Here is a 22,399-nt window from a genome sequence, read left to right on the forward strand (position 1 = left end):
TTAGTGCACATTCATGTGAATTATCAATAAGCAAAACATGTTAGCGGAGCAGACCTTTGACTAAGATCTAATTCTACATATTGTATTTCAAAATAATTGTTTTTCTTCAAACGTTCTACCATAGCAAATCAAAACAGTACATTCTCTGGTTCCAAGTTCTTAATTACATTAGACATTTTCATTTGCCTTTCATGTCTCAAATGCCTCGCACAGGTATAGGTACATGCAAGAGGACCGTATTATATACATATTAGTAATGCATTACTACTACAGACTTGTCATACTCGAAATGTCCATTGGGAGAAGAAAAAACGGCCCATTTGTGACAAGCAGCGTGCTTTTATTTTGAAATTCAAGCTAGATGGACGCGTTCTCCTGTAAAGTCCTTCACTGAGCTGCCGCTGAGGTCAGCCGGAGAACCGGTTAAACTACAGGTCGCCGCCGTTGGGGAAACTTTGAAACATACCGGTAATAATAACGACATTTCACCTTCGTCATATTCCATTTAAGCGCAGCCGCGCATGTTGATGAGTTTATGTTTTAGGTTAAACTCAAGGCTACTGCTAGCCCTGTGAGCTAAGTTAGCCATTAGCTTCAACTGAGAGTGTTTACATTTAAAGATAGTGTTTTTTGTCGATATTGTTATTACTAGTATTTATTTATTTTTAAAGTGTATTATTTATGGCAGACTATTTCAGATGAGAGTGTTTTTTTCATGCTGTGTTTTTGTCCTTGAAAACAGCTCATGAAGTTACTGAGTACCAGGGGCGGCGCTAGCCCGCGGGGGTCAGAGTGCACAGAGCCCCCCTGGAGCTCCAGCAGTGGCTTTGTTGCTTAGCTGTTCCTCATGTGTTATTTCCTCAGTGATATCGACCATTTTCATATACACCGAAAATAAAAACAATATTATAGCACTTCAGTTTTACATAATCTCCATGTTCCATTGTTCTCTAGTTGTTCATTTGCAGAATTTACCGAATAATTTGTGTATAACTGGGCCTGAATTGAGCTTCCCATGTTTCAAAGCTATTTGCTGAGTTTTCATTCTATTAGCTAATTCTGAACAAACTAGTGACACATTCTAATGGCGTTCTAGCGCACGCTTAGTGACATTTCGGAGGAAACTGAGCTTCACTTGTTGTCTCAGAGCAATCGTCACTGAGCTCCAGGGAGACAAGGGAGTGCGTGTCAGGCTTGTGTCCACACAGGCAGAGGATTATGCTGTTGGACTGGAATATTGTGTTTGGACTTGTAAAACTGAATGTGGACATCACACACAGACCTACGCTCTGATTTCTTGTCAGTTGGAGATCCTTATTGGAGATCTTTAGTATAAACATTTTATAAAGATCCCATTCACATCAGTTTTGGTACTAATCGATTCATCGAGAAAACAATAGTTGAAGCTCTACTCCATACACCATCAAACTATTTTCTTATCGTCTTCTCATTGAAAGTGACACCTAGTGGGTGAATTTACAGACTGTTCATCCAACAATATATACAGAATGCTGATAATGATCATCACTGTACTGAGGTTGGGGAAGCTTTGCTACTTGCTCATGTCATGTATGTCAGAGGCTTTACATAATAACATCATTATATCCCCTCCTGAATCTCTGAGGTTAAACCCTTGCGTGCCACTCATTCACTCACTCTCTCTCTCACTCTCGTCCTCTTCAGCTCCAGCAGAATGGAGACGACGGTCACACTCACACAGTTGCCAAGACATGGATAGACTTCAACTGCCGCAATGACGCAGGAGACCCACGAGTGCACCAAGCTGTCCGTCAAGGCTGCCGTCCTGCACATGGTCAACCTTCCCCTGTCCATCTACGGCTCCCTGTCACAGGTGAGTTTGTGTTCCCCTGCTGTTGATGATGATGATCTTCATCAAAAGATCCACACTGTCTCTGTCCATGTGGGTTACAATACAAGTATAATACAGCACAACTTGGGCTGTACTACCCCCAATTTGCAGCCTCACGTTGATGCGGGTTAAACGTCGATAAATATGTTTCTTTTCTCTTATCTGTTATTTTGTTACATCAGGTGTTTGTTTTTCTTCATGGATTTATTTTTTATTACAAATGTGTTTCCTGGACCTTGAGGTCTGATCTGATTGGATTTGGCACAGCTCCATTCATCATTCATAGTGTTCCCTCTAAGCCAATTATCTGTTTTTCTTGTGTATGAGAACTCGTGGCTGAGGAGTCTCAGAGTCTCAGAGCAGATCCAGTGTCGTAAAGAATCTGGGAAGGAGCAGTAGCATGTTTGCTGTGTGGTGATAGCTCTGAAACCCCACTGTCCTCCTGTGTGTGTGTGTTCATGTATTTCTCATGTGACAAAATAAGGTTTTGTTTATTTGAATTGCAGTAATTTCATGCATTAACTGGTTACAGTTTAAGGTTAGCTTCAGTCCGTTTGTTTGTTTTTGATATCTATAGATTCATTTTGCATCATACATGTGGTTTCTGATCAAAACAAACACCTTTATTTTGAAAAATTGAGCCCCTCCTCACCAGACGTGAAGCTCACACTGCACCCAGGTCATCTGAGTTGAGAGCCTTGAGCTTTAGGTCGTCCAAGTGCGGTGTCCTGAGAAGAGAAGGTGTGAAGGATTGAGTGAGAGAGAGAGAGACAGAGAGATAATTAATCCCAGGTCATTTATTAGTTTTTTAAATATTGGTGAATATTATTATGGTCTGAGTACATTTCATTTGTTTACAACGTGCAGCAGCAGTGTCTGCACGGATGATCTCCTGTTGTCAGTGCTTCTATTTACAGACTGATGGGTTCTACACACACACGCTATCCAAATCTGATTTATTTCCTTTTTAATTTAAATGACCTTCAGTTGGTCGTCACTGCTTCCTGTTCCATGTCATCATCATCCACTGTATTTTGACTTTGATTTTTAGTGTTTTAGCTGTTGATTGGTCACAATAACTAAACTTAAATAACTAAAGTTCATATATTTAAAATGTTTGATACTGCACCACTGACCTGCTGGCCACTGGTTTTCTGTTGTTAGGCTGTAAAAATCTGGTTTTAAACCAATCATTTCTCATCTAAATGAGCTCCTCCTATGTTTATAATGGACTTGTCTTTACAAATATGTATGTATGTATGTAAGAATGTGGCCAAATACGGTTACTACACTCAAAATACGAGGTCTTTTAGGTTTCGTTTTCTCCGCCATTGTAGCTCAGACATACCTGGCAACACGTGGTTGCTCGGCAGCTGAGACTCTACTGACTGCAATGATTGGTAGACGGCAGAAGCTGCGCCACATGCCAAAACATGATTTGCGGTCCGCAAAATATTTTTTTTCATGCAAATATTTTGGCTGTACTGTTGTTGTCGTTGAGTTCAGTTTCTTATATGAATATTATTCCTGAGTCTCTGTGACATATTAGGAGGATTTTATGGCATCTCCTACAACATCTGTTCGTGTTTTCCATTTTACGAGTCGACTATTAAAACCAAAATGTTGTTTGGTCTTTTTTAACATACATTTGATTTAATTTAAAAAAGAATGTCTTTACTCTACCTGTCCTTTAGGTGGATGTCAGTCCAGGCACCAAGAAGCTGGTGGCTGCCACTGCGTTTAGTGCCATCTCGCTCTTCATCCTTGCACGCCGCTTCCAGAGGAGGAAAGGTCGAAAGAAGCCTCAGTGGAAGCAAGATGGACCTGAAGCCTTTGCAGAAAATGGTAAGAAGTCCTGACACAGATATTTCTCTTTTTATGTTAGCCCTCAATCCGTGACAGATTACAGGAGCTACAATTGACTTCATTTTGAAATAGAGTCTGCACAGTAGGGATTAGAGAATGCAGTAGTGGCTTTGAGTTCCCAACAATATCTTAGACATGAAAGACCTAGAGAAAAGTTCCTTACATTGGTATTCAGGCTGACTTATCTCTACACTCTTTGTCCAGACAACACCAGCCAGAACATCTCCATCTCCCTCAACTCCAAGAATGACAACACCTCCGGCCTGGTCCTCACTTCAGGAGACTACAGGAATATGTCTGGATCGCTGTCCTCGATGTCCTCTGTAAGACAAAGGCTCACTTCCATGGAGAATACTTATAGAATAATTTTTTTTTTTTTTTAAAGACTGACATGCTTTCGAATGTGTCACATTTTCCAGGTAAAAAGCGTGGACTCGTCGAGCAGCAGCACCTGTGCAAATGAATCCACGTGCTGGGACAGAGAGGAGGACGCTGACATCTGCAGTGTGGTTGACCTGCCAGTCACTACACCTGAAAACCTCTACCTAATGGGTAAAAAAAAACCTTCAGAAGAATATTGTTAACTTTTAATCCTAATTCTTTCTTGATTGATTTGGGGTTACGATACTGAGTGAGTGTGTGTTGTGTTTGTAGGTATGGATTTGTTTGAAGAGGCTCTGCGGCGGTGGGAGGAAGCGCTGACGTTCAGGAGCAGGCAGGGCGATGGCGGCGACAACGACAACGCAAGCTGTGCCTCCGTCAAAACGGGAGCTGGAGACGCTGTCGCTGAGCAGAACATGGAGGTGAACGTGCGTATACTAACATTGAGTTTGTGTCCTTATTTTTGAAGGAAAAACACTTTTTTTTCAATTAATATAACATTAAATGAATCAGAAATACACTCTATACATTGTTAATGTGGTAAACGACTATTCTAGCTGCAAACGTCTGGTTTTTAATGGAATATGTACATAGGTGTATAGAGGCCCATTTCCAGTGTTTTAATGGTACATTGTGTGCATTGGCTGTTGGATGATTAGAAAACCCTTGAAAAACCTTGTGCATTTATGTTAGCACAGCTGAAAACAGTTTTACTGGTTCTTTGACGAAAGGGTAAAATTATTATTTAGAATCAAAATCATATTTCTAATCTTTCTACTATATTTTCTATTCATTTTGCAACTCTTTTGATGAATAAAAGTGTGACTTTTGATTGTATAGGTGACCCCAAACTTTTGAACGGTAGTGTATGTGTAGTCAGATCAGTTGAGAGGAGCTGACGTCCTGCAAGCACTGCACACTGGTATAAGAGAGCTTGGATTGTGTAACTCACTGGCTCGGAAACCTGTTGTTTTACGGGTTAATGGTTAAAAATAATTGGGTTAAAAACAAATCGTTGAGCCTGGGCACCAAAACAGACGTTCAGTCTGATACTTGGTCTCGGTTAATAGAGCTTAAATGTATTTTGAATTCATCTCTCGTGATTCGTCTGTGACTTAATCGTCTAAGTAGGATGAAAGTTGACACAAAGGGCAATCTCCAAACCTTAGTAAAAAATAACCTAGTTACCTTTTTATAATGCTGCATTATTTTTCTTTTCAGGACGTGATCAGCGCAGAGTTCCTCCACCGGCTGAAGTCTCTCGTGCAGAGAGCCTATCACCTTCAGGAGGAGTTTGAGGGAGTGTTGGGAATGTCAGAGCCCACGTCTCACAGCAGCAGCAGCATCATCCAGGGTGAGTCATTGTTTCAGTGTTGCATCATCTTCATTTTCATGGCCAACACTGAAAAGTTTAAAAATAGTGTAGTTAAGTGGATTTTTATAATGTGATCAAATAAAAAGGTCCCATCTTGACATTTATTATTCTCCTTCGCAGATAAAATGGCAGACATTTTGTCCAGAGTGGAGCTGGACGACGCGTGTCTGAGAGACAGCATCAGCATCGCCTCCACAGACTCGTTTGTTTCTGCTGTCGAGGTAAGACAGGAATTCAAATAAAACCCCTTAATAAGTAATCTAATTAACTAGTAAAACAGCACTCGTTGGTGCCCTTGGTAACCGTTGGACAGTTACACAACTCTTTTCATCTCCTTAACTCATTAAGTCACTGTGGGAACTTGAGCTGTGTCTCTCCAGATACTGTTGCACTTGACCCACAAAGTCCAAAAATAAACGGAGGCTTAAGAGGTTGCTATTCAACGCTGTTGAATGCAAGTGAGCCACTAAGTGCAGCGATACAATAAGTGAAATAAGTCGTTTACTCGTCAACAAGTACACAGTGAGAGAGCTCACAGCTGGAACATACTCGGCTCACTTGGGCTGCATATTTTGACATAGATGCCTGTTACCAAAAAAAAAAAAAGATGCAGTAAAATGTAATAATCAAAGAAAAATCAAAGATTCACAACTGCTACAGGTGGGACAAGAGATTTTCCCTTTAAAACCAGGTTCATCCAATCAGAATAAACCTTTCATTGCAGTGGCTTAAACAACAACAGGCATCGTTGAAAGAACAACTGTGTGAATAAAAAAAAAAAAAACAAACATTAGAGCCAAAATGACCATCTCCTAATCGCATAACTGTTGTGTGGTTCGCTTGACAGGCTTTTAAAACTTGTCAGGTGACCTACCAAGTGTTGTTCAGTGTCGACTTGGACATGTTTCTGGTGGAGAAACACTCGTAGGCTGCACTTAGTTTCAGGAATGTGTTGACTTCAGTGTTGTCGTTGTTTAGTCCATAATCATTGATCGTGTGTGTGTGTGTGTGTGTGTGTGTGTGTGTGTGTGTGTGTGTGTGTGTGTGTGTGTGTGTGTGTGTGTGTGTGTGTGTGTGTGTGTGTGTGTGTGTGTGTGTGTGTGTGTGTGTGTGTGTGTGTGTGTGTGTGTGTGTGTGTGTGTGTGTGTGTGTGTGTGTGTGTGTGTGTGTGTGTGTGTGTGTGTGTGTGTGTGTGTGTGTGTGTCAGCTGACGGAGCACAGAGAGCTGAGGAGCGTCTCTGGCCTTGGTCACCACGTGTTCTATGAGGAGGCTCTTCAGATGGCTCAGGACGGCAAGATCTCCTGCAGAGTGCTGCGGTGAATACACCTGTTAATATAGACAGTGCAGTACTGTATGTACACTACCGTTCAAAAGTTTGCGGTCACTTAGAAATGTCCTACATTGTTTATGTGGTAAACGACTATTCTAGCTGCAAACGTCTGGTTTTTAATGGAATATGTACATAGTTGTATAGAGGCCCATTTGCAATGTTCTAATGGTACATTGTGTTTGCTAATCGCGTTAGAAGGCTATTGGATGATAAGAAAACCTTTGAAAACCATTGTGCAATGATTTGCACAATGGTTCAGTCTAAACACAATCCTGACCCAGAGTAAAACATTCCAAACCGAACCGTAACCATGGTGGAAACACAACATATAACCCTCATATAACCCTACAGTACTTATCAAAGGCTGGAAGGTGTTCATTCCTGTGTCGTGACTCTTTGTTTCTTGTCATTATCAGGACTGAGATGCTGGAGTGTCTCGGGCACATCGATTTCCTGGCTAAGTTGCACTGTGTGCGACAGGCATGTCAGGTACAGTCAGACACCTTAGAAATCCAGCATTACGACGTGGTTCCCACTGAGGTCATAGGACAAGGTCACACTACTCACTGTTTCTTCCATCCATCTATTTACCACCGCTTTATCCTCCACCTGAGAGGCTGCGGGGGGCGCTGGTGCCAATCCCAGCTGCCATATTACTAAATTATTCCCATTTTGTTACTGGATATTGCTCATTCCATCATTCATGTCAGCTGAAGGAGGAGGCATCAACCTAAAAAGATAACAAACAGTAACCACCATTTGTCTGTAATATTCACAGTGGGAACCATGAAATCTGAATCTTGAGTTAACTTTGATTAAAATACTGTTTTGTCTTCAGCTCATTTTGTGCGAGAGCGTGACCAGGATGTTTCTGGCTGACACAGGAAAGAAAATACTCTCTTCGATCATTGTTAAAGCACAGAAGGTGAGACTGATTAATCATAGTAATAACAATAATAATAAATAAATAATAATACTCTTTCAATCATAGGTTGTTTCACTTGTAACTTGATTCTTTTTGTTCTCCAGAGCCCAAAGAGATTTGAAGAAGTATTTGAAGAGATGATTTGTTTCCTGGAGAACACGGAGCACTGGGAAAACACGGAGGTGGAGCTGGCCACACGAGGAGTAAGAACGAGTTACCCACCTGCCGTTCCACATGTTTAAAACTGTCCAGTCTTTAACTTGAGTAATATTTTATCACCAGGTGAATCACCTGAACTTCTATGATATAGTGCTGGACTTTATCCTGATGGATTCCTTTGAGGACCTGGAGAATCCACCCGTCTCCATCCAGAATGTGATCCACAACCGCTGGCTCAACAGCTCCTTCAAGGAAACCGTGAGTACATTTCACACAGTGTTGGGCACGTTCCAGTTTGTGTGTGTATAGATCTGAATTGATCCCGGTGTGTGTGTGTGTGTGTGTATTCCACAGGCAGTGGCTTCAAGCTGTTGGTCCGTGCTGAAACAGAAACGACAGCACATGAAGGTACAAGTCCAAAACCTGTGATGATCTAATCTAATCTGCAGATTAATGTCGTGGTTTTTTTAAACAGCTGGTACAAAGTGTGATCTGCTCAGTGACCTCTCCTCCACTCTGCTCTGCCTCAGGTGTCCGACGGCTTCATCGCTCACTTTTACACCGTGTGTGAGCAAATCAGTCCAGTTCTGGCCTGGGGTTTGCTAGGACCCAGGAGCTCGCTACAGGATCTCTGCTGCTTCTTCAAGGTCAGTCTCAACACCAGGAATTAACATAGGGGTCACATTTGACTGTATCAAACTATATCCCCATATTCTATATAGTCTTTATATGCTGTATAGCATAGCATTTACCCTATGGAGTTTCCCTGGTCACAAATGGTTGGCATATTTAAAAAGTTAATAAAAAAACAAATTCTGAGATTTGTCAGAAAGTTGGAATTCTGAGATTAAATCCAGAAAGTCTGGAATTCTGAGATTAAAATCAGAAAGTTGGAATTCTGAGATTAAAACCAGAAAGTCGGAAATTTTGAGATTAAAGTCAGAAAGTCTGGAATTCTGAGATTAAAATCAGAAAGTTGGAAATTCTGAGCTAAAAGTCAGAAGGTCGGGAATTCTGAGATTAAATTAAGAAAATATGAATTCTGAGATTGAAGTCAAAGTCTGGAATTCTGAGATTAAAATCAGAAAGTTGGAAATTCTGAGATCAAATTTAGAAAATGTTAATGCTGAGATTAAAGTCAGAAAGTTGAAAATTCTGAGATTAAAGTGAGAAATTCTGAGATCAAATAAGAAAATTGGAATTCTGAGATTAAAGTCAGAAAGTTGGAATTCTGAGACGGGTCAGAATTCAGATTTTTGTATTTCTTTATTTTAGAATGTTCAGTTTCTTCCAGGTAATCCTCATCCTCATGTAACTCAGTTTTGCTCAACAGCAGCTTGGACATGTCCACTGCCAGGAAAGATTATTTATGTATGTTGTATAATTGTTACTTAAACACGTTTACTTTAATTTTATTCAGTTGCTTTTATGTTAATTTAAGGTAGAGATGAAACAAGTCCAATAATTGGCCACTTTTCATGAGTCGTGCATTAACACATGAATTGGTTGTTACCTTTCAGGATCAGGTGCTGAGCTTCCTGAAGGCCATTTTTGACCTGGACAAAGTGCGTTACTCCTCGGTGGAGAGTCTGGCCGAGGACATGCTCCACCTGCTGCACCGGCGCTCTGAGCTGCTGCTCGCCTACCTGGAGACGGACTCGGTGCGGCACCTCAGCGGCTGCAGCTCCCCGCAGGTGCAGCTGGTGTCCAACGCTCTGCTGCAGGCGGGCGTTCAGTGAGAGACGAGGGGTTAGAATCTCCAAACACTACACACAATGTTAGCGTTTTTCTTCACACCGACCATTGGACCAAAGACACTTAAAAACTTTCTACCCGACCTAGAGGTTCAGAGCCAGAAGATACTGATGTTTCTCCAATTTAGTCCATAAATCTAGTTCATAAATCTAGTTCATCTACAATCCTCACAGTAGAATCTCGACTAAATGATACACAGTGAGGTCTGAACTTCATCTCCTCCATGTCATGTGCTCTCATAGCTCAGTATCTGAGGATCTTAACGTCTGCCTTCACACATGAACATCAGCTCCTTTTCACTGCACTATGCTAGTGCACGTTAGTTCAAAACATATCACAGCAATAATATTGAAAGGTGAGATAGGCTAGATAATATGTACTCTAAATGATGGCATATTCGTGGCTATTAAGAGGAATTAATGTGAAGAAAATCAAATAAGTATTTTACCATATTTATTTTATTATACACATAGCTACAATGCAAGGGTTTATTTTTTTTAGAAGTTGTCTCTGTAAGAGTCAATTATGATGAGCTTCAAACAATAGTTTAGATTTATTAAGATGTATTTCCACTTCCGACCTTACATTAGCAATGCAAAACTATGAAATGCGTTTGTGTTTTTGTTGAAGCACATGACGTCCAGGGAATTTACCCTCAACTAAGGGACTTGATGTAAAATGTGTTACTAGAGTAAATCCATGAAAAGGCTTTGCTCTGCATTTTCAGACATGCACCGCCAAATCAAATGCATTTAGAAATAGGATCTATGCGTGACTTGAGCAGCTAAGTATTAAAAAAAAATGCACAGTGAGCAGTGCATGTGTTGATTAGTTATGATTTAGGTGAGAAAGGGAAACCAGAGATTAGAAAACAGCAACACAATCGTTTTTTTATTCAGAAGAATTTAATGTTTTTGTTCTTCAGGGTCTTTGAACAGTTTGTGCAATACGTCACTGGATCATGGTACAATAATCCAGGAAATTAAAGATTAAAACTGTTCTATAATCGTCCAGCTGTTTAACATCACATGCCCTTAATTTTTTTTCCTTTTTCATGAAAAAAGCAACACGAGAAGCCTTACTGACCCTGCGCATCTTTTATTTAGCCTGGTTCTCACGGATTTATTTTCTTCTGATTATTTTTTTGTCTGTGACTTCTATTGTATATTATTCCGCGCTGTTGTTCAATCACTGCCATGTACAGAACATGCACAACATGAAGCTTTGAACAGTGAAGTTGCTGAACGTGAGCGTGTATATTTGACAGTGAGTCAGTCACACATCAGCTGTAATTAACTCTCTGAAGTTACAGTCATAAATCAATATTGACACATTTAAATGTATACGTGGACATAAATTGGTGAGCGTTTTTCTTCTGCTAATAAATGGATTCAAATTGATGGAATTAAATCTTTAGTTCTTTACTTCTTCTTTGATGAGTAACTTAAGGTGGACATTGTAATTAAACAAAAAAAAAGTAATTTCCTTGCTGAACTTTTCAGTTTTTTTCCCCACATACAGCTGTGCCAAATTTCACTATCAAACCACTGAAACAAAACAAATTGAATCAACCTAACACTGCAAATTTGCATCTTTCCTGTGTGAAACGTCTCAAAAATAAAGACTTTCAAAATATGTCTTTCATTCATTGTTTGATCACATTGGCAAAAGTCTCGAAAAAGCCATTTTTGGATCACTTCATTGGGAAGTGATTTGTATTTAGTGTTTACCCACAGAATGTGCTTTGAGTGTGACAGACAATGTCAGAAGGTGCTTCACACATTTAAAATGTATTTTACAGCTGCAAGTCGGATAGTAAGCACATTTATAATTTACCAGAGATGTAAAACTTGCTAAATTGACAGACTTTAGCGAGTGCAGGTGTCAAGAATCTCCTATTAAAACTATTCTTTAACAAAACTTAAATGCCAATTTGAGCTACTGCTCCTGAATGAGCATGTCATGTAACATCCAATGACCTCAGATATGTTAGTTTTATGAATGATAATATGAATTACACATTACAGCTTTCAGACTTTTGAAACTATCCTGTTCTGCGTTCATCAGTGAACCAAATTCATTAGTCCGGTTTACTTTTCACAACTTTATTGATGAACATGGCAACAGAAGTCAGAACAAACCAATACACTTTGATCATATTCACAGCACGTGAAACCTTTTCACCCCTAAGGCATGCCCCTTCATTCGTCTACACCCACTCAAACTGTGTTAAATCACATGTACAGAGTGAACAGCCTCAAAAAAACAAAACACTATGTGACCATTTAGCTACAGATACCAGTCAATGTATCCCCCAATTATAAACAAAGCATTTGTCACTCAATGTTAATCACTTCCTGTCCTCGTCCAACTTTTTCCTCACCCACATTTCACTAAGTTATTGATGAAAGCGTTCAACAGAAACCATCAGACAATTCTAACAAAAAAATCACTATGGCATGGTTTAATTAACAGTCAATCCATGTATCTGACCAATCACAGAAGCTGTATTTAAGTGCGTTGCTGTTTTTGTTTTTTTTTACCTTATCACTGGAGCTCTTGATCGGTCTACATTCGGCAGAGGGATTGACTCAAAGGATTCCTCCTTTTGGAAGGGGAGGGGGCAAACTACGACAGGGCCTGACTACGACCTAAGCTTGCAGCATCCTCCAACACTGTGAGCGAGAAGTGAAGGCAGCAGCGTTTCAATAAATCAGGTTTGCACTGCACTCAAGAGGGCAGATTCACACGATATTAGGCGTTTTTTGAAAATACATTTAAAGAAAAAATATCATGTACGTCACTGCTTGTGATTTGACCTAACAGTTGAGCACATTGCTAACTTCCGGCAACAGGTTTGCGTTACATGCAGTTTGTTAAACCAGCGTCAAAAGGTCATCTAAAAAGCATTGTTCGTACAGTCACCATCAGACTTACCCAAATGCAAACATAAAGCTAGTTATCATTTTCAAAGCACATATGACAAATGACATTTCCTCAGAGAATCAACATAACCGTTTCTGGGTTAAGTCATTTTTTTGATCAGACAAAATCAAACTTCATGTATCAAGTCAAAAAAACTCATCATGCAAGTTCATTCTTGAAGGCAGATAATCTTTAAAAGGATTGCTCATATTTAAAAGAAAATATATCGGACATTTCTTGTACGACTGAAGCATAAATGCATTGAGGCAAAGTGACGACACAGGTAAGCATTTCTTTGCATGTAATAATATTATTGGTCAATGTCACTGGACAAAAACACTGGTTTCCTTAGGTTTCGCTTACCTGTGTTATTGCAGCAGAACCTAAGGTGCAAGGTCTGGGACGACACTGCAAAGATCAGATATATAGCACTGTTTGCCATCAGTCAACAATGCAGTCAAAGATTGTTTTGACCTTTGAAAAATCAACAGCCTTTCAAACAGTGCTCACTTGCTTTTCTAGAAATATCAGTACTCGACTACTCAGAAACAATTCCACTGCTAACATTCCACATGCTCAAGTAAGACATGGAAGAGAAATCAGGGCAGAAACCTAAACATGCTACGCTGCAGTTATGCTGTAGGACTTTAAGCAATGTGTGGCAATAAATGACATTAAAAAGAAGCAGAACGAAGTCAGATCAGATATTCCAAATGGACATCCTTTAACAGTTCCTACCAACAGTGTTAGAGTGCTGACATTCAAACCCTCACTTCAGAAATCCAACTGGCACTGAATAAACTACCTACAAATAAACTAGCAAACTCTACAAGGAATCAACATACTGTTAAGATTCAGTTAACGTGTCACACAAGGGAAGTCTCAGAAAACATGTGGTACAACAGTCAACATCTCAAATTCTAAATGCCTCTCCTCAGAACATTTGATACTTACCCAAAAGAGACAAGGGGGAAAATGGCAATAATGGACAAAAAAATATATATATTCTACATCTTTTGCAGTGTATGAAGCATCAAAAATGGCGTTTTATCTCTCAAAGTCAATCACAGGTTTGTACTTACAGTAATGGAGGGCTCAACTGATGGACGAAGACTGCTTAGCCACCACCGGCCCTATAACATCTACGTTCTTATATTGGATAAAGACTAACAGAATGGGCACAGCAAAAATATACGTTTTTTTTGCAATGTTTTTATATTAAAAAAACATTCTTTAAAAAAAAACAAAGTCATACATGTGAGTTAGTTCACAACTGTAAATGGGCAAGACAATCTTTTTCAATGCATTCGATACAATTTTACCAGACTGTCCTGGGAAAAAGAACAGCACAAAAATATATATATAGAACACTAAAAAATATGCAACATTTTCTTGCAAACTGTTTCTGAGGAACATGTTGAGGGAAAACACTTGCTTACCAATTTTCTAAACTCGCCTGTGGAGGAGGAAGTGTCTATCAAGGCAAAATACAGTGCATACTACCTCAACAATGTCAGCAAACCAGGCAAAAAGGTTTGTTTTTTAAAAAACGATCAAGAGTGCCACAGCAACGCAGTTAATGCATGATTTACGATACACAGATACCAGGCAGTTCTCTAATGACCAAGAGGAAGTGTAAAAAAATGTCTATCAACAGGAGGACGTTTGTCGCGCACATATCGCATCTAAGAGCCTTATAAACAGTTGGAGAGAGACAGGACAGCACAACTTCAAGTCAACAATTTAACAATTATACCCACACTGAGCCTGCATGACAACCCCTCCCCCCTCTGCAAATACACCAAGAACATACAGGAACTTATCTTTTAAATCCTCTGGTTTCAATCCACCCCAACTTACCAACACAGGAGGTTTCAGTTTGTTTTATTGCAAAAACACAACAGGCAACAGCATTTTAAAACTGAGATGATTTACATGGTAATGTCAACAGTTTAATAAACATGAGTTCTAACCACATTTTATGTAGATACAGGGCTGGAATGACCATATGTATAATTACCTTACTAAAAACAAAGCATTTACAAGAAAAACAAAAAAAAAACAAAAAAAGAAAAAAAATAATTGAGAAAGAGAGAGGACGTGTTCGCTGGGAAATCTGCCATCTGTGTGAAACACTTTCAAACCAAGGAAATTTAAGATCTTCATCAAGGCGTCTGCATCCAAACATTAAACAAAGGATTTTGTTTTCGACAATGTAGCATTTACTTTATGTCCACTTCACATTACTGGCCCTGTGCAGAAGAAATACATAGAAGATACATTGCATGTTAACAGCAGAAACAGTGGACTCAGCTTCCCAAAATAAAAAGCTAAAAATGCTGTGTAGGGAGGAAGTGGTTTTGGTTAGGTTTGTGTAACGGCTGCAGCCACTGGAACCCTGTAAAAACCTGAGGAAGGAAGGGGGTTACGGCAAAACTCTATCTAAGTACACGTGAATGTGGAGAGCAGATTCTTATCAGGGGTGTACCTGAGGAGCTTGTGGTGCTGCGCCCATCGTCTGAGGGTTGCCTGTGCCATAGTAAGCAGCCTGTTGCCTGTAGTACTCGGCCCAGGCAGCGCTGTAGTCTGGTTGGCCTCCGGGCTGAGAGGCGGCCGCTGCTGCGGCGGCTGCGGGGGCAGCCTGAGTGGCTGCTTGACCTGCAGTAGAAAAAACAAGATTTAAATGGTTAAGAAGCTTGTGGGACATGGTACAAACATTAGGAATGGCTCAACAACACTATCGCGTCCTTTACAAATTCCAACATCACTGCTGTTTTAACGCCCATGGCGTTTACACCACATTTGAGCCAATGCATTTAGCACCTATTCATAATTTTAAAAACAAGAACCTAACTATAACAAATATACTGCTCCCATTAAGAAACGTCACAAGTAGCATGTAGGAAGGGGAACGAACCAACCACTGATATCTGCTAGGTGGCAGGTCAGAAACCTTCTGCCTTACTCTTGGGCGGCTGAGAGAGCAGCAACTCAACTGTAGAGAGCTGCTGGTGGAGAACAGCCACCCTTCAATAATAACATTCATTTCCAAAGTAAACATCAACCTACTCATCAGTTTGGTCAATTGAATATCAGCTAGTTTGCAGATTACTAAACACCAATGGCTTCAGTGCCTCAAATCACATTTGAGGTTGAGCCAATTGCTCTGAGATTAGGATTTCTGCAGGTCCAAGAATTGGTTGCAATCATCACGCCATGTCTCCGGCCCAATAACCTAATATCTCAATACTCATCAAATGGATCACCCAACCATGTCTCAATTTTTCAAAGATATATACAATGAGGTTACAGCTTTTCTTTATGCCACCTTCACTACATCAACATTCATGAGTTGTCAACTCAACATTGGATCCTAGTCTAATGTAACAGACAGGAGTACCAACCTTGTTTCTTGTAATACTCCTCCCAGGCTTTCGTGTAGTCCTGAGGTTGCTGACTCTGTTGACCTGTAAAGAAAAGTGTCAACATAAGCCATCATGAAATAAGTTCAATTAACATTAATGCTGCATTTTTATATACATGAATCACACATCAAACATTTAGCATCACTGAAGTCTACACACATTCAGTAGCAGTAATACATTCACAACATATTCCAAAACACATCAATTTGGAAAAGGCCCCTAAGATGGTCTATGAAAAAGCTGCTCTATGCTCATAATAAAGAAGGTTTCTGTGTTCAGCTCAGTCCTGTAAAATAGACATGGTGTTGCAGTCTAAACAGCACAGGCGTCAAAGGTCAAACCAAGTGGAGGCACTCAAAAAACGCTCCACAGCAGGCCAGTAATACTAACAAATACCCAGACCTGAAGAAGAAGCTGACTGAAGCCCAGTGGCTGTTTAGACTGCCTGGTGTCAGTAAGTGTACACTGAAACTACAATCATATACCCATTTTCTTGTAATATTCCTCCCAGGCCTTGGAGTAATCTGCCTGTCCACTCTGACCTGCAGCCTGTGGGTCACCTGTTAAAAAAACACGGTACTTGTAATTAGTGAGTCATTCTCAGCTGTCTGTCCTCCACCTGCCTGGGTCGGGCTGTCAGCCTATGGATAGTTGAAGGAAACTACCCTGTCCCTGGGGTCATTAAAAAAGGGGAAACTGTGCTCTGCAAAAGCAAAGTCATTTAAAGCTGAAACCAACTTTGCCTCCTGATAGTGACACTACCAAAGAAAAGCTAGTCAACTACACTGCTCTACACTCATCTCAAGATTTCTGCTTCTCCTGGAAGCACTTACACCTGGAAAGTTGGGAAACAACTGTTACCTTGACCGTTGGTTTGAGTAGTGCCTGGAGCGCCGCTGGTTGGAGTCATGGGGGCCTGTGGCTGCTGGCCATACTGAGCATAGTACGCTGCCCATGCTGCTGCATTGGCATCAGCTGCTGCTTTATCTAACACAAATAAACAAGCATGGTTACCAAACATAAGCCCAACCATGAGCATTTCAATTGACCTGTAAACAATTTATCATCAGGGAATAGAGCAGATTTTAACGCTACAGCAAACGCAAAACTAGGCATCTCTGTACACCAAACCATGAAATAAACAAATGAAACAACTACTAGCAGGCACTCACTTGGATCAGGTTGTCCCTGCGGCCAATGTGGGTAACCATTGCCCCATCCCTGAGGCTGATACGGTGCAGGAGGGCCACTAATAATAAAAATAAAGGAGGAGAAACATCAACGTTTCACATTATTTGTCTCAAAACTCATCACACAGAAATGTACATGGGTCAGGAAACAGGAGTCAGCGCTACTTACTGAGGCCCTGGAGGTCCCTGGTTGTATGGTCCAGGGTTGTATGGCCCCATGGGAGCTCCAGGGGGTCCTGGGGGCCCAGGGGGACCGTGTGGGCCTGGGCCTCCATGAGGACCAGGTGGACCGTGAGGGCCACCCATTGGTGTGACTGGTCCCTGAAAACACAGGAAAAAATCCGTAAACAATAATATACAAATCAAATTTCCCTTCAGGGACCTGTGGTCAATCACTCATTTCTTACCCCGATTTTCTCTTCCACCAGCTGCCGGGCGTAGTCGATCTGCTGAGGAGAGCCTCTGACTGTGAACATTTTGATGTTGGGATCAGCGTTGGGTGGGGGATTCCTCTGTAGTTCAATCCTGGCACCAGACTGCTGGCTGATACCTTTGATTGTCTCGCCACCTGGAAAAGACGACGATTACATGAATTACAGCAGCCATATTCCTCCAACCCTGGTATAATCGCAAAAATTGGTTACCTTTATCCAAAAGCAAATTTTGTTACAAGTTGGTGCAAATTAAAAATTCCTAAACCCATCACAATTATGTGGCTTTCAACTATCAACTTGCTAGATTTAACTGCCAGATCTTAGTGCTCAAAGAACAGCTATTGAAGGGCAACATACCTTTTCCAATGATGAGGCCTGTCTTCATAGTTGGTACGGTGAAGGTAAACTCCTGTAGGCCACCGGGGGGGCCCATGTTCCAGTTACCCTGTCCACGGCCGCGTCCTCTGCCTCCACCATGTCCTGGAGGTCCTCCAGCCTGGACACTCCTCAGCAGGTCAGAAATAATCTCTGCTGCGTGCTGAGCCTGGTCAGGAGGACCCATGATCTGTGCTATCCTGTCTGGTGCACTGCCATCATCTACATGACAAAATAAGATGTTTTGGAGACCAATGACAACATTTCTAGAGTTGGGACTACTGGCGAGTACAACCGTCTACCCAACCAATACTATAAATTGTGTGTTTTAGGTCTCAGATTTTATGGTTAGGTTTATACATCAGCTTTTCAGCGTGGTGCATGATTTCTCATCATAGACCATCCACATTCCCAAACTGCTTGTAAAAAAGTTGCCTATAATGCACTCACCTGGTTTAAACTGAATCCTGACGCCTGTGTCATTCTGTATTTTCTTAATCATCTCTCCATTTCTGCCAATGACGATTCCGACAGCAAACCGGGGAACAGGGACCTAAAAGATGGATGCCAAATATTTTTTAAACTCTCAAAGACTTCTCAAAAACAATTGTGTTTGTTGAATTATTACAAATACTCACATCTAAACTATCTCCTCCTCCTCCTCCTCCGCCGCCTCCTCCTCCTCCTCCTCCCCCCCCAATCCTTGAACCATACTCGCCCCTCTGTTCCCTGAAGCCCTGATCTCTGATCAGCTCCATCACCATGTCTTTGGCTTGCTGCAGAGACAAGGTATTGGAAATTCTTAATTTTACCAGTGGGGGCAGATAAATCATGAAACATGATTTGAACAGTCAAGACAAAAAGCTGATTAGGATTGTATACATATAAATACACGAAAACTTTTTTGATATTGCTTAACATTTAAAGTGCTACAAATTTAACGGTCATCTTGAATGACCCACCTGAACTTTAAATGGCTCTCCTGAAATACGAAGCGGTTTGTCTGCGCCTGTGTTCTGGGGCCCATCTTGGATCATGACCATCTTCACTCCAGCTCTTTCCTGTGCGACGTGAGAAAATACATTAAATTCACATGAATGTTCCACATTTTGAATGACAGTTGTACTTGACCAGCCTGACTTCCACCACTCACCTGTAAGCTTTTGATGGTTTCTCCTCCCTTTCCAATAACAAGTCCAGCTTTGGAAGCTGGGACCATAATCTCTTGAACAGTCATTCCTGGACCATCGTTGTGGTGGAACGCTGGTGCTGGACGCCCCTTCTCAACAATCTCTGTTAATAGTCTCTTTGCACCCCTGATTGGAAAAACAACATCATGTTGTCAGATTTTTGCAACTCTTGACAGAAAAGCTAATCAAGCCGTGATAAACATGAGGCATTATATTCCATTCACTTATGTAAGATCTGCTCCATTTGAGGTATTTTTTGTTACTTACAGGATAGATTCAGGCGATCCTGTTAATGTCACCGACCTGTCTGGCATTCCTCCGCTGTCTAAAGCACAGAAGAGATGCATTTAAACAACATAATGATAAAATTCAATATAAATGAGCACATCTGATATCGGGAGCATATATAAACCTACCAGGGGCAATCTGTATTTTACACCCAGACTCCTGCTGCAGGCGTGATATTTGCTCACCTCCTCTTCCAATAACTATTAAAGAGAAAATTAGTTAAGTGATTAACTTTAATACTTAATAAAATTACATTTTACTCATTTGTGAAAAACTTACTGAATCCAACCATTCCATCTGGAACCTTGAACTCCTCTGATGCTGACCTAAGAATGAAAAGATGGTCATTGTTGAGTGTTATTCATATATTAAGTGGGGAATGCAAACATTTAAATATTATTAATTTACCCACCTTGGAGGTGCACCCATTCCTCCCATTGCTGAAAAGGCTGGGAAGAATATACAGAAATACATTAGAAAGAAAACATGAACCAAATGTCCAATTAAGTCGAACCACTGTAGGTAAAGAAGTTTAAAGAATTACAGACACGGATTGAACCATTACTACAACTATGTAATTGTGTCTCTTACCATCATTTGTAGCCACCTTCTTCGTCTCCGGTTGGTCTGTGACAACACAATGACCGGAATTAGCATCTGTCATTATAATCTAAGATTACTACCAAAGTCTGAAAATGACTTAGAAGCAATACATGAAATTCTAATTGTTACAGCAAGGTGTGTTGAAAATACTCAACAAAAACTTGCATCAACAGAAATGTATTGGGCGAACCTAAACCTATTCAGACCGATACAACAGCCCCAGTGTTTCCAATTAAATACCTTGCCTGTGGTAGACCTATTTTTTTTTACAGTTCCACATTGACAGGTTCGAGCAAAAATGTTCACCACTTTCTTCAAATGTGCAAAGTTGTGGTGTTATGCTGCACTAGAGGATTCATTACTCCAGCACAGTGCCTCAAAACTAATAGAGTGAGGAAAGTAAACTCACTGTCACTAAAATGTTTGAAAGATTAAACAACTCCATGCGCATTCATTTCAACAAATTTGAAAGGAACAAATAAGTGAACTGAGGCCTGATGCGGAGTATGCTTTCTGGGTTATCTCTAGGAATAAACCTGCAAAGCTAATCTGAGAGTTTTGAGGTTGTTGACAAGTCTCGCTTAACCTGCAGAAGTATATTGTATGCTTAAGCAACATCTTGTGCAGCCACAGAGGAAATGAATGTGCATCCACCATGGAGGAGCTCAAGGATGTTAAAAATAGCAATTTCTATTTTCATGATGGGCAATAGTGCTTTCTTGTGGCTCCCACCACCACAGTGCCCACACCCCCCAGAAACCCAGAGAAAACCATGTGTTAGTACAACCTAGGTGTGCCTTGAAAGGCTGAAAGCAGAAAGCAATGTTCATGCGAGCCTGAGATGCATATATTACCCGAGTAAAGTAAAACTAACATCAACTTAACCCATTAACCCCCAACATTTTAAACAAGTGCTAAAGCTCATTATCATAACAAGTTTCGCCACCAGGCACTGATAGCTGAGGACAGTGAAAGCATCCGTTAAACATAGCACGCCATATATCATGAACATCAGCAACATGAAATCTTATCAACATGTGGTTAGTAGTCATCTTAAATCATAGTTTACAATCCACAATAATGCTAAGACAATGTAATGGTAGAATTCAAAAAAGAAAAACAAAATTAAGATTTAGTAAATGCTAATAACAAACAGGCAAGCACTAACTCATGAGACTTGCATTGAATCGATTTAAACCACTGACCGATATTCAGGTTAGGCATGGGAAAATACCCACCAGCGTCCTCCAGAGGCCTTTTCTGGCCTCCATAACCAAACTCGTTTGTTGGAGGTGCCGCAACGCCATCGCCGCCAATCTTCGCCGCGATCTGAAACACAATAAAACAGCAACGGATCAGTTAATTTGTCGTTTTAATGAACCGATATAGAATGGCGCATGGACACGCTATGTGCGGCCTTCTTTTCCATCCGGAAGTCTCGACCAACAAAGGGAACGTTGTATCCCATCCTTAAGCAAAAGTGTGGAATGTTATTAATTACATTAAACGTGCTGTCTCGATATTTTAGTCACATTTACCATTACTTGGTGTGTCCACACGACAAACACAGGTTATGTTCTCACAAAATCTCTGCAGCGTAGCGTGATATTAGTCGACGACTTAGCCTAGCTAAGCTAAGCTAGGCACAAACCCTTATGCGACGACAGAAAAGCACGAAAAAGCCACCAGTTGTAGCCGACTTCGAACGTATTCGTGTCCTAAATGATGAAATATGTTTTCTTACCTGTCGCGCTCGCTGCAGAGCGTCTTTAAAAGCGTCGTTCATGCCGCCTCCGGCGTTAGAGGACGGCGGGGCCACGCTGCTGTAGTCAGCCATATCTTCTTCTCCTGCTCGACGCGACAAGATGGCGGGTTTTGATTCACGGTATGTGGACGGGAAACCTCGTAGTCAGGTTACAAATCTCGCGATAACAGATCACAACAAAAGGTGGAGACATTAGTTGAAAACCCAACTGAAACAAACGTATTTTTTTACGTAAAGCCTGCCTTTAAGATTAAAGTACTTCATGGAGATAAAAGCAACCTTTATTACAATTCGTCATTTTTTAATTCTTCTTCTACAAAACGAGACAACTTCTGCCCAAAAGTCACTTGATCTGGTCTCATGTTGTCTTTTAAATGTAGCAATGTAAACAGTAAAATAAAATCTCACATTTAAAGCTTCTTCAAATCTTTTATTGAGAGCAAATTGCGATAGAAATATGAAAAATAAAGTATCTTCATAAGAAAAAATGCCAACTGTCCTAAAACCACTGATTTTTGTGTTCATTCTCATACCTACTAGTT

The 22,399-nt window shown here is 40.7% G+C and overlaps 2 protein-coding genes across 6 annotated transcripts; one reads left to right on the forward strand and one right to left on the reverse strand.

The window, feature by feature from the left end:
* Positions 1 to 362: 362 nt before the first annotated feature.
* miga1 (mitoguardin 1) lies at positions 363 to 11,062 on the forward strand. 2 transcript variants are annotated; one of them, XM_083889002.1, is made up of 16 exons: positions 363 to 468; positions 1,684 to 1,852; positions 3,565 to 3,715; positions 3,941 to 4,059; positions 4,156 to 4,288; positions 4,391 to 4,545; positions 5,339 to 5,471; positions 5,613 to 5,713; positions 6,700 to 6,809; positions 7,240 to 7,312; positions 7,662 to 7,748; positions 7,853 to 7,951; positions 8,031 to 8,165; positions 8,262 to 8,315; positions 8,438 to 8,554; positions 9,428 to 11,062. In XM_083889002.1, the coding sequence occupies exons 2-16, from the start codon at positions 1,754 to 1,756 to the stop codon at positions 9,644 to 9,646; spliced, it is 1,785 nt and encodes a 594-aa protein (XP_083745128.1). In that variant the 5' UTR covers positions 363 to 468; positions 1,684 to 1,753; the 3' UTR covers positions 9,647 to 11,062. The 2 variants fall into 2 exon arrangements, with proteins under 2 accessions (XP_083745128.1, XP_083745129.1); XM_083889003.1 differs by having other exon boundaries at positions 4,391 to 4,539.
* A 3,393-nt stretch (positions 11,063 to 14,455) lies between these two features.
* On the reverse strand, positions 14,456 to 21,962 carry fubp1 (far upstream element (FUSE) binding protein 1). Of its 4 annotated transcripts, none has more exons than XM_083890010.1 (19): positions 21,837 to 21,962; positions 21,298 to 21,421; positions 20,081 to 20,116; positions 19,902 to 19,938; positions 19,769 to 19,815; positions 19,618 to 19,689; positions 19,469 to 19,526; positions 19,165 to 19,327; positions 18,974 to 19,072; positions 18,650 to 18,787; positions 18,462 to 18,564; positions 17,994 to 18,233; positions 17,610 to 17,770; positions 17,372 to 17,523; positions 17,185 to 17,261; positions 16,874 to 16,999; positions 16,498 to 16,572; positions 15,992 to 16,054; positions 14,456 to 15,245 (listed from the first exon to the last, which is right to left on the reverse strand). In XM_083890010.1, exons 1-19 carry the CDS (start codon positions 21,927 to 21,929, stop codon positions 15,064 to 15,066), a joined length of 2,046 nt encoding a protein of 681 aa, XP_083746136.1. In that variant the 5' UTR covers positions 21,930 to 21,962; the 3' UTR covers positions 14,456 to 15,063. The 4 variants fall into 4 exon arrangements, with proteins under 4 accessions (XP_083746136.1, XP_083746133.1, XP_083746135.1 ...); XM_083890007.1 differs by having other exon boundaries at positions 21,331 to 21,421; positions 21,837 to 21,938; XM_083890009.1 differs by lacking the exon at positions 16,498 to 16,572 and having other exon boundaries at positions 21,331 to 21,421; positions 21,837 to 21,938.
* Between the last annotated feature and the right edge of the window lie 437 nt (positions 21,963 to 22,399).

The sequence above is a fragment of the Microchirus variegatus genome, assembly GCF_963457635.1.
Source record: "Microchirus variegatus genome assembly, chromosome: 5".
In the NCBI taxonomy this organism is placed as follows: Eukaryota; Metazoa; Chordata; class Actinopteri; order Pleuronectiformes; family Soleidae; genus Microchirus; species Microchirus variegatus.

Coding starts and splice junctions, on each gene's coding strand:
- fubp1 (XM_083890010.1), bottom strand. CDS start 21,929: ATGGCTGACTACAGCAGCGTGGCCCCGCCGTCCTCTAACGCCGGAGGC. Junction 16,573..16,873: donor TACTCAAACCAACGGTCAAG/GTAACAGTTGTT, acceptor TTTTTTTAACAG/GTGACCCACAGGCTGCAGGT. Junction 16,055..16,497: donor GGAATATTACAAGAAAATGG/GTATATGATTGT, acceptor TTTTCTTTACAG/GTCAACAGAGTCAGCAACCT.
- miga1 (XM_083889002.1), top strand. CDS start 1,754: ATGACGCAGGAGACCCACGAGTGCACCAAGCTGTCCGTCAAGGCTGCC. Junction 3,716..3,940: donor TGAAGCCTTTGCAGAAAATG/GTAAGAAGTCCT, acceptor CTCTTTGTCCAG/ACAACACCAGCCAGAACATC. Junction 4,546..5,338: donor AGCAGAACATGGAGGTGAAC/GTGCGTATACTA, acceptor TTTTCTTTTCAG/GACGTGATCAGCGCAGAGTT.